Source organism: Scyliorhinus torazame, chromosome 21, assembly GCF_047496885.1.
Source record: "Scyliorhinus torazame isolate Kashiwa2021f chromosome 21, sScyTor2.1, whole genome shotgun sequence".
NCBI lineage: Eukaryota > Metazoa > Chordata > Chondrichthyes > Carcharhiniformes > Scyliorhinidae > Scyliorhinus > Scyliorhinus torazame.
Window position 1 is genome coordinate 72,962,993 of NC_092727.1, and position 18,264 is coordinate 72,981,256.

Sequence of the window (18,264 nt, forward strand, 5' to 3'; positions counted from 1 at the left end):
CAGGGTCATTAGAGTAACATACACTGATTGGGTAGGGTTATTAGAGTAATATACACTGAGCGGGCAGGGTTATTAGAGTAATATAAGCTGAGAGGGCAGCGTTATTAGAGTAATATACACTGAGAGAATGCGTTTATTAGAGTAATATACACTGAGAGGGTGGGGTTATTAGAGTCATATACACTGTGAGGGCAGGGTTATTAGAGTAATAAATGCTGTGAGGTAGGAGTTATCAGAGTAATATACACTGAGAGGGCTGGGTCATTAGGGTAATATACACTGAGAGGGTGGGGTTATTAGAGTAATATTCACTGAGAGTGTGAGGTTATTGGAATGATGTGCCCCCCAGGGTGAAGTTTATTAGAGTAATATATGCTGGGAGGGTGGGGTGATTAGAGTAATTTCATAGATTTCATAGATTTCATAGAATTTACAGTGCAGAAGGAGGCCATTCGGCCCATCGAGTCTGCACCGGCTCTTGGAAAGAGCACCCTACCCAAGCACACACCACCCTATCCCCATAACCCAGTAACCCCACTCAACCAACACTAAGGGCAATTTTGGACACTAAGGGCAATTTAGCATGGCCAATCCACCTAACCTGCACATCTTTGGACTGTGGGAGGAAACCGGAGCACCCGGAGGAAACCCACGCACACACGGGGAGAACGTGCAGACTCCGCACAGACAGTGACCCAGCCGGGAATCGAACCTGGGACCCTGGAGCTGTGAAGCAATTGCGCTAACCGCTATGCTACCGTGCTGCCCCATATAATATATATCTTGTGGGTGGGGTTATTAGAGTAATACACCTGGAGGGTGGGTAATTGGAGTAATATACACTGAGTGGGTAGTGTTGTTAGAATAATATACATCCTGAGGGTGTTGGTCATTAGCATAATATACACCCTGATTTTGGAGTTATTAGAATAATATACACCCTGAGGGTGTGGCTATTGCATTAATATACACTATGAGGGTGGGCTTCTTAGGGTAATATACACTGAGAGGGTGGGGCTATCAGTGTAATATACACTGAGAGGTGAGGTTATTAGAGTAATATACATCCTGAGGATGGGCTTATTAGAGTCATATACCCCGAAATAATGGGGTTATTAGAGTAATGAATACATCAAGGGTAGAATTATTAAAGCAATATATGCTCAGAGGTTGGTGGGAGGTGATAGATTACCACATAGTGGAACAATCACTTAGATTTATTGCTCTTGCCATCTTTGTGACTGGGTTGATAATTGAAATTTAGGTTTAATGTAATTAAGAAGAAGTAGAAATCCAATATATCCAATGTATGGATTGTGGTTTAAGGATAGAATTCACATTCGTGTGAGCTGGAGTATTATGTACAGTTCTGGGTGCCACACTGTAGGAAAGATGTGGATGCATTTGAGAGAGTGACGTCGAGGTTTACAAGAATGTTCACAGGGTTGAGAAACTTCAGGTATGAGGATAGACTGGAGAGGTTGGAACTGTTCTCCTTGGTGAGGAGATTTGATAGAGATACTGAATGTCAAGAGGGGACTGGACAGAGTTGATAGGGAGAAGTTATTTCTGATCAAGAACGAGAGAGCACAGATTTAAAGTGATTTACAACAGAAACAAACATGATGTGCGAACTGTTTTTTTCACACAGCGAGTGGTTTGGGGTCTGGAATGCACTGTCTGGAAGTGTGGTGGAGGCAGGTTCAGTCCATGCTCTCAAGAGGGCATTAGATGATTATTTGAATAGAAACAATGTACAGGCATACGGGGAAAAGGCAGGGGTACGGCATTAAGCCACGATGCTTGTTTGGAGAGCCAATGCGACATGATGGGCCGAATTACCTCCTTCTGGCCGTAACAGTTCTGTGACTCTTTGAGTCTGTGACCCACCATGATGTCACCAATTCCTTTGCTGCAGTCCAGTCATCCTTATTACTTATCATGCAGAGTTATTGTGGTTAATCAGCAAAGTAATTATCTGGTATAGGGCTACTACAATGAGTTAATGCCCAATATCTCATAGTGGTCCACAAAATACTATTGGAGTGGGCAGTTCAAAGTGGCTCAAGGAACAGTGGGTGTATATCTGGGGGAAAATAATGAGGGTAAATGGGGACGAGTAGGTGGTATCGGCCCATTGAAACGGAATGATTTGATGACCTTTCGATCTAATCCTACTCATGTTTAAAATGAAAGGATTTGATAGGCTGGTACAGAGAAGCCAGTTCCTCTGGTGGGTGAATCAAGTACATGAGGACATTACCTTGAAACAAGAGCAAGGCCATTCAGGAGTGAAATCAGGAAACATTTTCACAGAATGGGTAGTAGACATCTGGAACTCTTCCCTCCAAAACCCTGTGGATGTTGGGTGTCAAGTGGAGCTTTCGCAAGTGAGATTTTTCTTGTGTCTGGGCATGAAGTGATCGGGTGCAAAGGTAGGTAAATGGAGTTGAGATGTAGATTGGCCAAGACCTGATTCAATGGCAAAGCAGGATCAAGGGGCTGAATTCCTCCTCCTGTTCCTCTCTTCCCTCCAGATGAACTTACAGCTTTGTAGAAAGGGATGATTGTCACTGGTGACAGATGACTTGTCGATTTACATTTCAGGCTCCCTCCTCCATGAGATCAGTGGTGATGGCTGTTTGGCTCCTTACCATTGGCATAGGAAATCTCATCGTCGTGGTGATCGCAGAGAGTGCACTAATAACTGACCAGGTATGTGGTCCACTGCAATGCAGTGATATGGGGAGAGGAATCAATTCCAAACTGATCTGAGACAGGCCACTAAAACAATGGGCATATGGGCCCTCAGCACAAGGCGAGCAGAGAAATTGGGAAAATCCACAAATCTGGCCCTCTCTGGATCACTGCCCACAAACCTCTGCTCAGTGCTGTCGCCCAGTAAAGCATGGCATCTTCTTCTGGCTCAGTTGGTGGCACTTTGACTAAAGACGCAATATAAATACAAGTTGTTGTTGCAATGGAATCCAGTCCTGCTAATGGTCAGTCGCAGGGATTGCTGATGCCAGAATCTCATCAGCAGACAGCATTTGGCTGAGCTGGAAAGACTGAATCAGTTTATGACATGAGCATCCTTGCTCCCAGCCTCATCTCCCGCCGTCATCATTTCCTTCAAGTCCTTTCCCCCTCAGGCACTTAGCTAACTTCCTCTTTAGAGCATCAAAACTATTCCCCTAGGTAAAGACATTTCTCTTGATGTTTTAAATTGGATTTATTAATGCCTGCTCATATTTATGGACCTTGGTTTTAGATTTCTCAACAAGTGGAAACATCTCTATTTCTATCCTATCAAACTGTCGCATAATTCTGATAGAATCATGGAATTGTAGAAATTTAGAACACAGAGAAGGAGGTCCTTTGTGCCTTTGTGCTTGTGCCAGCTGAAGATGAGCTATATATTCTCCCCCATACACCAAGGGCAGAATTTTCTATTTTTTGCACAGAGTGCTGCCTGAGGTGAGAAAACCGGCGTGCAGCTCGCAGGCTGCTCAGGCAGCTTCTCCCACCGTATAATCTGCAGGTGTGACCCACGCTGACGGAGTAAGACCGGAAAACGTCGGCAGCCTGGAATCCTCATGCACAAAGGGAACCCCCACCAACCAATAAGGGGAAACCCCAATGAGCTCCTCCGAGCAACCCCCCCCCCCCCCCACCACCCCCCCCGGCACTGCCCCAGAGATTCCTGGCATCACCACCAGCATTGCCCTGGCATAGCCTCTGGCACTGTCCCGGCACCCTGGCACTTTCCCTGGCAATGCCAGTGCCAGGGCAGCGGCAGGCAGCAGTGCCAGGTGGCAATGCCAGTGCAGTGCCTGGGGACAGTGCTCAGATGCAAGGGGGCAGTGCCAGAGGCATGTTTCTCCCCCTCTGTTGCATATACTTAGCTGTGCGCCCCTGCCAGGTTTCCTCCGCCTGTTCCGATTAACAGTTCTAAACCTCGCCAATACGACCACATGTATGCAAGGGGGGAATTCCAAATGTGGTCTCCTCTTGTTTAGAGGGAAAAACTCCAGATGCACAGTTAAGTTATCTTTGCTCTGGCATCATCCTTGTAAACGTTGTTTACACCTTCTCCAGTGCCTTTTTGTCGTATGGAGACCAGATTCTGCGCAGTATTATAATTGTGATCTAAATAAAGTTTTCGCTAAATATGACATAGCTTCCATCCTTTTCAATTCTAGTTCAGAAATGAACCACAGTGCTTTGTTTACAGTATTATGGGCTTATTAACCCGTGTTGTGACCCATATTGATTTGTGTATCGGTAACCCTCAATTCTGTTCCTCCTCTACCCATTTAGCGTCTCATTTTCCAAGAACCATTTCACGTTCTTACTCTTCCTCACAGAATGCACACCTCATAATATTGAAGTTAATTTTCCACCTGCACAACATTTCCTTGGTTGAGACAATTGAATTGTTTACAAAGAGCAAAAAGATTTTTTTCCTGTATTTTGTGTTGATGGTAAAGTCAGGACCGTGTCTCATGGTGTAATCTGCCTGTACTTGTCCAGTCCAACCACATTGTGGTTTATATGTGAGGAAGGTAATAGAACTTTTACAAATTACAGGATGACTAACTTACATAATTGAAATTTAGTTCGCTCTTTTGGACACTGAAGGTAAGGAGATGTCATACATTGCAATGTGAGGTCTGTAGCTTATCTTGGAGAACATAGAACATAGAACATAGAAAATACAGCACAGAACAGGCCCTTCGGCCCACGATGTTGTGCCGAACCTTTGTCCTAGATTAATCATAGATTATAATTGAATTTACAGTGCAGAAGGAGGCCATTCGGCCCCCCGAGTCTGCACCGGCTCTTGGAAAGAGCACCCCACCCAAACTCAGCACCTCTACCCAACACCAAGGGCAATTTTGGACACTAAGGGCAATTTATCATGGCCAATCCACCTACCCTGCACATCTTTGGACTGTGGGAGGAAACCGGAGCACCCGGAGGAAACCCACGCAGACATGGGGAGGACGTGCAGACTCCGCACAGACAGTGACCCAAGCCGGAATCGAACCTGGGACACGAGCTGTGAAGCAATTGTGCTATCCACAATGCTACCGTGCTGCCCTTAAGAACAAATAAATCTACACTATATCATTTTACTGTAATCCATGTACCTATCCAATAGCTGCTTGAAGGTCCCTAATGTTTCCGACTCAACTACTTCCACAGGCAGTGCATTCCATGCCCCCACTACTACATAGAACATAGAACAATACAGCGCAGTACAGGCCCTTCGGCCCACGATGTTGCACCGAAAACAAAAGCCATCCAACCTACACTATGCCATTATCATCCATATGTTTATCCAATAAACTTTTAAATGCCCTCAATGTTGGCGAGTTCACCACTGTAGCAGGTAGGGCATTCCACGGCCTCACTACTCTTTGCGTAAAGAACCTACCTCTGACCTCTGTCCTATATCTATTACCCCTCAGTTTAAAGTTATGTCCCCTCGTGCCAGTCATATCCATCCGCGGGAGAAGGCTCTCACTGTCCACCCTATCCAACCCCCTGATCATTTTGTATGCCTCTATTAAGTCTCCTCTTAACCTTCTTCTCTCCAACGAAAACAACCTCAAGTCCATCAGCCTTTCCTCATAAGATTTTCCCTCCATACCAGGCAACATCCTGGTAAATCTCCTCTGCACCCACTCCAAAGCCTCCACGTCCTTCCTATAATGCGGTGACCAGAACTGTACGCAATACTCCAAATGCGGCCGTACCAGAGTTCTGTACAGCTGCAACATGACCTCCCGACTCCGGAACTCAATCCCTCTACCAATAAAGGCCAACACTCCATAGGCCTTCTTCACAACCCTATCAACCTGGGTGGCAACTTTCAGGGATCTATGTACATGGACACCTAGATCCCTCTGCTCATCCACACTTTCAAGAACTTTACCATTAGCCAAATATTCCGCATTCCTGTTATTCCTTCCAAAGTGAATCACCTCACACTTCTCTACATTAAACTCCATTTGCCACCTCTCAGCCCAGCTCTGCAGCTTATCTATATCCCTCTGTAATCTGCTACATCCTTCCACACTATCGACAACACCACCGACTTTAGTATCGTCTGCAAATTTACTCACCCACCCTTCTGCGCCTTCCTCTAGGTCATTGATAAAAATGACAAACAGCAACGGCCCCAGAACAGATCCTTGTGGTACTCCACTTGTGACTGTACTCCATTCTGAACATTTCCCATCAACCACCACCCTCTGTCTTCTTTCAGCTAGCCAATTTCTGATCCACATCTCTAAATCACCCTCAATCCCCAGCCTCCGTATTTTTTGCAATAGCCTACCGTGGGGAACCTTATCAAACGCTTTGCTGAAATCCATATACACCACATCAACTGCTCTACCTTCGTCTACCTGTTCAGTCACCTTCTCAAAGAACTCAATAAGGTTTGTGAGGCATGACCTACCCTTCACAAAGCCATGCTGACTATCCCTGATCATATTATTCCTATCTAGATGATTATAAATCTTGTCTCTTATAATCCCCTCCAAGACTTTACCCACTACAGACGTGAGGCTCACCGGCCTATAGTTGCCGGGGTTGTCTCTGCTCCCCTTTTTGAACAAAGGGACCACATTTGCTGTCCTCCAGTCCTCTGGCACTATTCCTGTAGCCAATGATGACATAAAAATCAAAGCCAAAGGTCCAGCAATCTCTTCCCTGGCCTCCCATAGAATCCTAGGATAAATCCCATCAGGTCCCGGGGACTTATCTATTTTCAGCCTGTCCAGAATTGCCAACACCTCTTCCCTACGTACCTCAATGCCATCTATTCTATTAGCCTGGGGCTCAGCATTCTCCTCCACAACATTATCTTTTTCCTGAGTGAATACTGACGAAAAATATTCATTTAGTATCTCGCCTATCTCTTCAGACTCCACACACAATTTCCCATCCCTGTCCTTGACTGGTCCTACTCTTTCCCTAGTCATTCGCTTATTCCTGACATACCTATAGAAAGCTTTTGGGTTTTCCTTGATCCTTCCTGCCAAATACTTCTCATGTCCCCTCCTTGCTCGTCTTAGCTCTCTCTTTAGATCCTTCCTCGCTACCTTGTAACTATCCATCGCCCCAACCGAAACTTCACACTTCATCTTCACATAGGCCTCCTTCTTCCTCTTAACAAGAGATTCCACTTCCTTGGTAAACCACGGTTCCCTCGCTCGACGCCTTCCTCCCTGTCTGACCGGTACATACTTATCAAGAACACGCAGTAGCTGATCCTTGAACAAGCCCCACTTATCCAGTGTGCCCAACACTTGCAGCCTACTTCTCCACCTTATCCCCCCCAAGTCACGTCTAATGGCATCATAATTGCCCTTCCGCCAGCTATAACTCTTGCCCTGCGGTGTATACTTATCCCTTTCCATCATTAACGTAAACGTCACCGAATTGTGGTCACTGTCCCCAAAGTGCTCTCCTACCTCCAAATCCAACACCTGGCCTGGTTCATTACCCAAAACCAAATCCAACGTGGCCTCGCCTCTTGTTGGCCTGTCAACATATTGTTTCAGGAAACCCTCCTGCACACACTGTACAAAAAACGACCCATCTATTGTACTCGAACTATATCTTTTCCAGTCAATATTTGGAAAGTTAAAATCTCCCATAATAACTACCCTGTTACTTACGCTCATATCCAGAATCATCTTCGCCGTCCTTTCCTCTACATCCCTAGAACCATTAGGAGGCCTATAAAAAACTCCCAACAGGGTGACCTCTCTGGGGAAAGAACCTACCCCTGATATCCCTCCTATATCTTCCATCTTTCACCTTAAATTTATGTCCCCTTGTAATGGTTTGTTCCACCCGGGGAAAAAGTCTCTGACTGTCTACTCTATCTATTCCCCTGATCATCTTATAAACCTCTATCAAGTCGCCCCTCATCCTTCTCCGTTCTAATGAGAAAAGGCCTAGCACCCTCAACCTTTCCTCGTAAGACCTACTCTCCATTCCAGGTAACATCCTGGTAAATCTTCTTTGCACCTTTTCCATAGCTTCCACATCCTTCCTAAAATAAGGTGACAAGAACTGTACACAGTACTCCAAATGTGGCCTTACCAAACTTTTGTACAGCTGCATCATCACCTCACGGCTCTTAAATTCAATCCCTCTGTTAATGAACGCGAGCACACCATAGGCCTTCTTCACAGCTCTATCCACTTGAGTGGCAACTTTCAAAGATGTATGAACGTAGACCCCAAGATCTCTCTGCTCCTCCACATTGCCAAGAACTCTACCGTTAACCCTGTATTCCGCATTCATATTTGTCCTTCCAAAATGGACAACCTCACGCTTTTCAGGGTTAAACTCCATCTGCCACTTCTCAGCCCAGCTCTGCATCCTATCTATGTCTCTTTGCAGCCGACAACAGCCCTCCTTACTATCCACAACTCCACCAATCTTCGTATCGTCTGCAAATTTACTGACCCACCCTTCAACTCCCTCATCCAAGTCATTAATGAAAATCAAGAACAGCGAACAAAATTTCAATAATGTAAGTTAGTCTCTCCTTTACCTGCGTGTCTTCCCCTTGTCTGTTCTCCCTGGCCATCAAAATTCCAATTCCTATTCCCCTCTCCCATACCCACCATCTCCATTTGGCGGCACAGTGGTCAGCACTGCTGCCTCACAGCTCCAAGGACTGGGTTGAATTCCGGCCTTGGGTGACTATCTGTGTGGAGTTTGCACTTTCTCCCTTGTCTGCGTGGGTTTCCTCTGGATGCTCCGGTTACCTCCCACAGTCCAAAAATGTGCAAGTTAAGTGGATTGGCCATGCCATTGGTTCCAACTCCATGGCAGGTCCGGGAGGCTTCCAGCGTCCCGGGTGGCTTCATCTGCAGAAAGTGCACCCAACTGGAGCTCCTCACAGACCGCATGGTTCGGTTGGAACAGCAGTTGGATGCACTTAGGAGCATGCAGGTGGCGGAAGAAAGCGTCATAGATAGCAGTTATATAAACGTGGTCACACCCAAGGTGCAGGCAGAGAAATGGGTGACCACCAGAATGGGCAGGCAGTCAGTGCAGGAATCCCCTGTGGTTGTCCCCCTCTCGAACAGGTATACCCCTTTGGAAACTGTCGGGGGGGATAGCCTATCAGGGGAAAACCACAGCAGCCAGAGCAGTGGCACCACGGCTGTCTCTGATGTTCAGAAGGGAGGGTCAAAGAGCAGAAGAGCAATAGTCATAGGGGACTCTATAGTCAGGGGCACAGATAGGCGCTTCTGTGGATGTGAAAGAGACTCCAGGGTGGTATGTTGCCTCCCTGGTGCCAGGGTCCAGGATGTCTCCGAACGGGTAGAGGGCATCCTGAAGGGGGAGGGCAAACAGGCAGAGGTTGTTGTACATATTGGTACTAACGACATAGGCAGGAAGGGGCATGAGGTCCTGCAGCAGGAGTTCAGGGAGCTAGGCAGAAAGTTAAAAGACTGGACCTCTAGGGTTGTAATCTCGAGATTACTCCCTGTACCACGTGCCAGTGAGGCTAGAAATAGGAAGATAGAGCAGCTAAGCACGTGGCTAAACAGCTGGTGTAGGAGGGAGGGTTTCCGTTATCTGGACCACTGGGAGCTCTTCTGGGGCAGGTGTGACCTGTATAAGAAGGACGGGTTGCATCTAAACTGGAGAGGCATGAATATCCTGGCCGCGAGGTTTGCTAGTGTCACACGGGAGGGTTTAAACTAGTATGGCAGGGGGGTGGGCACGGGAGTAATAGGTCAGAAGATGAGAGCATTGAGGGAGAACTGGGGAATAGGGCCAGTATGGCTCTGAGGCAAAGCAGACAGGGAGAAGTTGTTGAACACAGCGGGTCTGGTGGCCTGAAGTGCATATGTTTTAATGCAAGAAGTATTACGGGGAAGGCAGATGAACTTAGAGCTTGGATTAGTACTTGGAACTATGGTGTTGTTGCCATTACAGAGACCTGGTTGAGGGAAGGACAGGATTGGCAGCTAAACGTTCCAGGATTTAGATGTTTCAGGCGGGATAGAGGCGGATGTAAAAGGGGTGGCGGAGTTGCGCTACTGATTAGGGAGAATATCACAGCTGTACTACGGGAGGACACCTCAGAGGGCAGTGAGGCTACATTGGTAGAGGTCAGGAATAAGAAGGGTGCAGTCACAATGTTGGGGGTTTACTGCAGGCCTCCCAACAGCCAGCGGGAGATAGAGGAGCAGATAGGTAGACGGATTTTGGAAAAGAGTAAAAACAACAGGGTTGTTGTGATGGGAGACTTCAACTTCCCCAATATTGACTGGGACTCACTTGGTGCCAGGGGCTTAGGCGGGGCAGAGTTTGTAAGGAGCATCCAGGAGGGCTTCTTAAAACAATATGTAGACAGTCCAACTAGGGAAGGGGCTCTACTGGACCTGGTATTGGGGAATGAGCCCGGCCAGGTGGTAGAAGTTTCAGTAGGGGAGCATTTTGGGAACAGTGACCACAATTCAGTAAGTTTTAAAGTGCTGGTGGGCAAGGATAAGAGTGGTCCTAGGGTGAATGTGCTAAATTGGGGGAAGGCTAATTATAACAATATTAGGCGGGAACTGAAGAACCTAGATTGGGGGCGGATGTTTGAGGGTAAATCAACATCTGACATGTGGCAGGCTTTCAAGTGTCAGTTGAAAAGAATTCAGGACCGGCATGTTCCTGTGAGGAAGAAGGCTAAATACGGCAATTTTCGGGAACCTTGGATAACGAGAGATATTTTAGGCCTCGTCAAAAAGAAAAAGGAGGCATTTGTCAGGGCTAAAAGGCTGGGAACAGACGAAGCCTGTGTGGAATATAAGGAAAGTAGGACGGAACTTAAGCAAGGAGTCAGGAGGGCTAGAACGGGTCACGAAAAGTCATTGGCAAATCGGGTTAAGGAAAATCCCAAGGCTTTTTACACGTACATAAAAAGCAAGAGGGTAGCCAGGGAAAGGGTTGGCCCACTGAAGGATAGGCAAGGGAATCTATGTGTGGAGCCAGAGGAAATGGGCGAGGTACTAAATGAATACTTTGCATCAGTATTCACCAAAGAGAAGGAATTGGTCGATGTTGAGTCTGGAGAAGGGTGTGTAGATAGCCTGGGTCACATTGAGATCCAAAAAGACGAGGTATTCGGCGTCTTGAAAAATATTAAGGTAGATAAGTCCCCAGGGCCTGATGGGATCTACCCCAGAATACTGAAGGAGGCTAGAGAGGAAATTGCTGAGGCCTTGACAGAAACCTTTGGATCCTCACTGTCTTCAGGTGATGTCCCGGAGGACTGGAGAATAGCCAATGTTGTTCCTCTGTTTAAGAAGGGTAGCAAGGATAATCCAGGGAACTACAGGCCGGTGATCCTTACGTCAGTGGTAGGGAAATTACTGGAGAGAATTCTTCGAGACAGGATCTACTCCCATTTGGAAGCAAATGGACGTATTAGTGAGAGGCAGCATGGTTTTGTGAAGGGGAGGTCGTGTCTCACTAACTTGATAGAGTTTTTCGAAGAGGTCACAAAGATGATTGATGCAGGTAGGGCAGTGGATGTTGTCTATATGGACTTCAGTAAGGCCTTTGACAAGGTCCCTCATGGTAGACTGGTACAAAAGGGGAAGTCACACAGGATCAGGGGTGAGCTGGCAAGGTGGATACAGAACTGGCTAGGTCTTGGAAGGCAGAGAGTAGCAATGGAAGGATGCTTTTCTAATTGCAGGGCTGTGACTCGTGGTGTTCCACAGGGATCAGTGCTGGGACCTTTGCTCTTTGTAGTATATATAAATGATTTGGAGGAAAATATAACTGGTCTGATTAGTAAGTTTGCAGACGACACAAAGGTTGGTGGAATTGCGGATGGCGATGAGGACTGTCAGAGGATACAGCAGGATTTAGATTGTTTGGAGACTTGGGCAGAGAGATGGCAGATGGAGTTTAATCCGGACAAATGTGAGGTAATGCATTTTGGAAGGTCTAATGCAGGTAGGGAATATGCAGTGAATGGTAGAACCCTCAAGAGTATTGAAAGTCAGAGAGATCTAGATGTACAGGTCCACAGGTCACTGAAAGGGGCAACACAGGTGGAGAAGGTAGTCAAGAAGGCATACGGCATGCTTGCCTTCATTGGCCGGGGCATTGAGTATAAGAATTGGTAAGTCATGTTGCAGTTGTATAGAACCTTAATTAGGCCACACTTGGAGTACGGTGTTCAATTCTGGGCGCCACACTACCAGAAGGATGTGAAGGCTTTAGAGAGGGTGCAGAAGAGATTTACCAGAATGTTGCCTGGTATGGAGGGCATTAGCTATGAGGAGCGGTTGAATAAACTCGGTTTATTTTCACTGGAACGGCGGAGGTTGAGGGGCGACCTGATAGCGGTCTACACAATTATGAGGGGCATAGACAGAGTGGATAGTCAGAGGCTTTTCCCCAGGGTAGAGGGGTCAATTACTAGGTGGCATAGGTTTAAGGTGCGAGGAGCAACTTCCAGTTGCGGCTATTCGGAGCTAAGCCGCATGATTCGGCAGCTCCCGCGAAGACGGACCTTCGGGCTCGATAAAAGAGCTCCAACGGAATTTTTCACATAGCCAACCCGTGGGGAAGAGAGGAGAGAGGTCCCCCACTAACCTGTATGGACTGGACCCGCAGCGAAACGGCCAAAAAAACGGCACTGGAGCAGCGGGAGAAGAGGGGAAAAACAAACAAAATGGCGGCGGCCGGGGACAAAGAGGAGATGCAAGAATTCATCAAGCGCTGCTTCGAGGAGCTGTGCAAGGAGATGGTGGCGCCTATGCTGGCTATAATTGAAGGACTTGGGGCAACCCAGAAAGCCCACGAGGTGAAGATCCAGGAGATCCAGGACAAAGTGAGTGAGAATGAGGACGAGCTCTTGGGCCTGGCGGTGAGAGTGGAGCGGTACGAGGCGCTACACAAGACGTGGGCGGGAAGACTCGAAGACCTGGAGAACTTGTCGAGGAGAAACAATTTGAGGATCCTGGGTCTCCCAGAAGGAGTGGAGGGGGCCGACGCCGTGGCATATGCGGGCACGATGATCGGGGCGCTGATGGGCGCAGAGGCCCCCCCGGGGTTGCTGGAGCTGGAAGGGGCGCACCGGGTGCTGGCGAGGAAGCCCAAGGCAAACGAGCCACCAAGGGCGATGGTGGTGAGATTTCACCGGTTCACAGACAGAGAGTGGGTCCTGAAATGGGCCAAGAAGGAGCGGAGCAGCAAGTGGGACAATGCTGAGATCAGAATATACCCGGACTGGAGCAGGGAGGTCGCTCAGCGGAGAGCGAGTTTTAACCGGGCCAAAGCGGTGCTGCATTGGAAAGGTGTGAAATTTGGAATGTTGCAGCCAGCGCGACCGTGGGTCACATATAACGGCCAACATCACTACTTCGAAACGCCCGAAGAGGCGTGGACCTTTGTACAAGCCGAAAAGTTGGACTCTAACTGAGGGTTTGTGAGGGTGGGGGGGATGTTTTGGGGTTTGATGCGTGATGGTTGTTGTATATAGGGGGTCAATCATGCGCAGGAAATGTTACATGGGCTGGGGGAGAGAGACAAGGCCGCGACAGGAGCTGCGCCAGAGGGGGTGGAGCGGGCTTTGGAAAGCGCGGGGTGTTTTCCCGCGCGCGGGAAGAAAGGCGGGAAGGGGAACGAAGGAATGCAGATGGATTGGGAGACTCCCACGCGGGGAGGTCAATGGGACGGCGGGGGAAGCCGGGGTCAGCAGGCGTCAGCTGACTTACGGGAGTGACATGGGGGGAGCAAAAAAGCTAGACAGGAGGGGAGGGGGCGAAGGGGGGGGTAAAAGGGTTGCTGCTGCACTGGCCGAAAGGGAATGGGACACAGAAGAGGTGGTCGGGACGGGGGTCCCCCCTCTGGGGGACTGGAGGGTGAGGAAGGCGTGGACACGGGACTGGCCCAGAAAAGGAGATGGCTAGTCGGCGGGGCGTGGGGGGGGTGAGAGCCCCTCCAATCCGGCTGATAACGTGGAATGTGAGGGGCCTGAATGGGCCGGTGAAGAGGGCTCGAGTGTTCGCACACTTAAAGGGACTGAAGGCAGACGTGGCCATGCTCCAAGAGACACACCTGAAGGTGGCGGACCAGGTCAGGCTAAGAAAGGGATGGGTAGGACAGGTATTCCACTCGGGACTGGACGCGAAGAATAGAGGGGTGGCAATATTGGTGGGAAAGCGGGTGTCATTTGAGGCCAAGACTATTGTAGCGGACAATGGAGGGCGATATGTAATGGTGAGCGGTAGGCTGCAAGGGACGTGGGTGGTGTTGGTAAACTTATACGCCCCAAACTGGGATGATGCAGGATTCATGAAGCGCATGTTGGGGCGCATTCCGGACCTGGAGATAGGAGGCCTGATAATGGGAGGGGACTTCAATACAGTGTTGGATCCAGCACTGGACCACTCCAAATCAAGGACTGGAAAGAGGCCAGCGGCGGCCAAGGTACTTAGGGGGTTTATGGATCAGATGAGGGGAGTGGACCCATGGCGGTTTGCAAGTCCGCAGGCCAGGGAATTTTCTTTCTTCTCCCATGTACACAAAGCCTACTCCCGGATAGATTTCTTTGTTCTGGATAGGGCGCTCATCCAGAGGGTGGAGGGGACGGAGTATTCGGCTATAGCCGTTTCGGACCATGCCCCGCACTGGGTGGAACTGGAGCTGGGAGAGGAGAGGGACCAACGCCCGTTGTGGCGGCTGGATGTGGGACTGCTGGCGGACGAGGTGGTGTGCGGAAAGGTGAGGGGGTGTATCGAAAGGTACTTGGAGGCCAACGACAATGGGGAGGTGCGGGTGGGAGTGGTATGGGAGGCGTTGAAGGCGGTGATCAGGGGAGAGCTAATTTCCATTAGGGCTCATAGGGCGAAGACAGAGGGCATGGAAAGGGAGAGGTTAGTGGGGGAGATTTTGAGAGTGGACAGGAGATACGCAGAGGCCCCGGAGGAAAGATTACTTGGGGAAAGACGACGGCTCTAGACGGAGTTTGACCTGTTGACCACAGGGAAGGCGGAAGCACAGTGGAGGAAAGCGCAGGGGGCGACCTACGAGTATGGGAAAAAGGCTAGTCGGATGCTGGCACACCAGCTCCGTAAGAGGATGGCAGCGAGGGAAATAGGGGGAGTCAAAGATGGAAGGGGAGCCACGGTTCGGAGTGCGACGAAAATAAACGAGGTATTCAAGGCCTTTTATGAAGAGCTGTACAGATCCCAGCCCCCAGCGGGGGAAGAGGGGATGAGATGATTCCTAGATCAGCTGAGATTCCCGAGGGTGGAGGAGCAAGAGGTGGCTGGTTTGGTGGCACCAATTGGATTGGAGGAGCTGAGCAAGGGTTTGGGGAGCATGCAGGCGGGGAAGGCCCCGGGACCGGACGGATTCCCGGTGGAGTTCTACAGGAAGTACGCAGACCTGTTGGCCCCGCTACTGGTGAGGACCTTTAATGAGGCAAGAGAGGAGAGAACCCTGCCCCGACAATGTCGGAAGCGACAATTTCTTTGATCCTAAAGCGGGACAAGGACCCACTGCAATGTGGATCGTACAGGCCGATCTCGCTCCTCAATGTGGATGCAAAGTTGCTGGCAAAAGTGCTGGCCACGAGGATCGAGGACTGTGTCCCGGGGGTAATCCACGAGGACCAGGCGGGATTTGTAAAGGGCAGGCAACTAAACACCAATGTGCGGCGGCTCTTAAACATGATAATGATGCCATCGGAGGAGGGAGAGGCGGAGATAGTGGCAGCTATGGACGCGGAGAAGGCCTTTGACCGAGTAGAGTGGGAGTACCTCTGGGAGGTGCTGCGTAGGTTTGGGTTTGGGGTAGGGTTTATCAATTGGGTTAAGCTCCTTTACAGAGCCCCGATGGCGAGTGTGGTGACGAACCGGCGGAGGTCGGAGTACTTGCAACTGTACCGAGGGACGAGGCAGTGGTGCCCCCTGTCCCCCCTGTTGTTCGCATTGGCGATCGAACCATTGGCCATGTCATTGAGGGAGTCTAATAAATGGAGGGGGGTGGTCCGAGGGGGAGAAGAGCATCGGGTGTCGCTATATGCGGATGACCTGTTGCTGTACGTGGCGGATCCAATGGAGGGGATGGTGGAGGTCATGCAGACTCTAAGGGAGTTTGGGGAGTTTTCGGGCTATAAGCTCAATGTAGGGAAGAGTGAGCTCCTTGTATTACAGGCGGGGGACCAAGAAAGAGGGATAGGGGACCTACCGCTGAGGAGGGCGAAGGGAAGCTTTCGGTATCTGGGGATCCAGATAGCCAGGAGTTGGAGGACCCTACATAAACTGAATCTGGAGGCACTGGAGGAGAAGTTTGAGTTACCCCCGGGAAATGCCTTTAGATATATGCAGGTAAGGGCTTTTGCGAGGCGACAGGTGAGGGAATTCCCATTGCTCCCGGCACAAGAAGTTCAAGATAGGGTGATCTCGGGTGTATGGGTCGGGGAGGGCAAGGTGTCAGAAATACACCAGGAGTTGAAAGAAGAGGGGAAACGCTGGTAAAAGAGTTGAAGGGTAAATGGGAGGAGGAGCTGGGGGAGGAGATCGAGGAAGGTCTGTGGGCTGATGCCCTAGGTAGGGTTAATTCCTCCTCGTCGTGTGCCAGGCTCAGCCTGATACAATTTAAGGTGGTCCACAGAGCGCACTTGACGGGGGCGAGGTTGAGTAGGTTCTTTGGGGTAGAGGACAGATGTGGAAGGTGCTCAGGGAGCCCGGCGAACCATGTCCATATGTTTTGGTCATGCCCGGCACTGGAGGGGTTCTGGAGAGGAGTGGCGGGAGCAATATCTCAGGTGGTTGGAGGAGGATTTCAAAAGATGGGACATGTTACCGCTCTCGCTGGCGGGTAGAGTGCAGTCGGTCAAAATGGTGGTCCTTCCGAGGTTTCTGTTTGTGTTTCAGTGCCTTCCCATCGTGATCACTAAGGCCTTTTTTAAGAGAGTAGGCTGGAGTATTATGAGGCTTGTGTGGGCGAATAAGACCCCGAGAGTAGGGAGAGGGTTCCTGGAACGCAGTAGGGACTGAGGAGGGTTGGCGTTGCCAAACCTGGGGAGCTACTACTGGGCAGCAAATGTGGCGATGATCCGCAAGTGGGTTATGGAGGGAGAGGGGGCGGCATGGAAGAGGATGGAGATGGCGTCCTGTAAAGGAACGAGCCTGGGGGCGTTGGTGACGGCACCGCCGCCGCTCTCGTGGGCAAAGTATACCACGAGCCCGGTGGTGGCGGCAACGCTAAGGATCTGGGGCCAGTGGAGACGGCACCGGGGTGCAATGGGAGCATCAGTGTGGTCCCCGATCAGGGGTAACCACCGGCTTGTCCCGGGGAAGATGGACGGTGGGTTCCAGAGCTGGCATCGGGCGGGGATTGGAAAAATGCGGGATCTGTTCATCGACGGGACGTTTGCGAACCTAGGGGCACTGGAGGAGAAGTTTGAGTTACCCCCGGGAAATGCCTTTAGATATATGCAGGTAAGGCTTTTGCGAGGCGACAGGTGAGGGAATTCCCATTGCTCCCGGCACAAGAAGTTCAAGATAGGGTGATCTCGGGTGTATGGGTCGGGGAGGGCAAGGTGTCGGAAATACACCAGGAGTTGAAAGAAGAGGGGAAACGCTGGTAAAAGAGTTGAAGGGTAAATGGGAGGAGGAGCTGGGGGAGGAGATCGAGGAAGGTCTGTGGGCTGATGCCCTAGGTAGGGTTAATTCCTCCTCGTCGTGTGCCAGGCTCAGCCTGATACAATTTAAGGTGGTCCACAGAGCGCACTTGACGGGGGTGAGGTTGAGTCGGTTCTTTGGGGTAGAGGACAGATGTGGAAGGTGCTCAGGGAGCCCGGCGAACCATGTCCATATGTTTTGGTCATGCCCGGCACTGGAGGGGTTCTGGAGAGGAGTGGCGGGAGCAATATCTCAGGTGGTGAAAGTCCGGGTCAAGCCAAGCTGGGTGCTAGCAATATTTGGAGTAGTGGACGAACCGGGAGTGCAGGAGGCGAAAGAGGCCGGCATTCTGGCCTATGCGTTCCTAGTAGCCCGGAGAAGGATCTTGCTAATGTGGAAGGAGGCGAAGCCCCCCAGCCTGGAGGCCTGGATAAATGATATGGCTGGGTTCATAAAGTTGGAGAGGATTAAGTTCGCCTTGAGAGGGTCTGCGCAGTGGTTCTACAGGCGATGGCAACCGTTCCTAGACTATCTCGCGGAGCGTTAGAGGAAGGTCGGTCAGCAGCAGCAGCAACCT

The 18,264-nt window shown here is 50.0% G+C and overlaps 1 protein-coding gene across 3 annotated transcripts in view; it reads left to right on the forward strand.

The window, feature by feature from the left end:
• The window catches only part of LOC140398353 (solute carrier family 15 member 2-like), a 689,895-nt gene that overhangs the window by 656,792 nt on the left and 14,839 nt on the right, over positions 1-18,264 (forward strand). For all 3 annotated transcript variants that reach the window (XM_072486942.1, XM_072486941.1, XM_072486943.1), the window contains one exon: positions 2,608-2,715. In XM_072486942.1, coding sequence (XP_072343043.1) covers positions 2,608-2,715 — 108 coding nt within the window. The remainder of the gene's footprint in view (positions 1-2,607; positions 2,716-18,264) is intronic.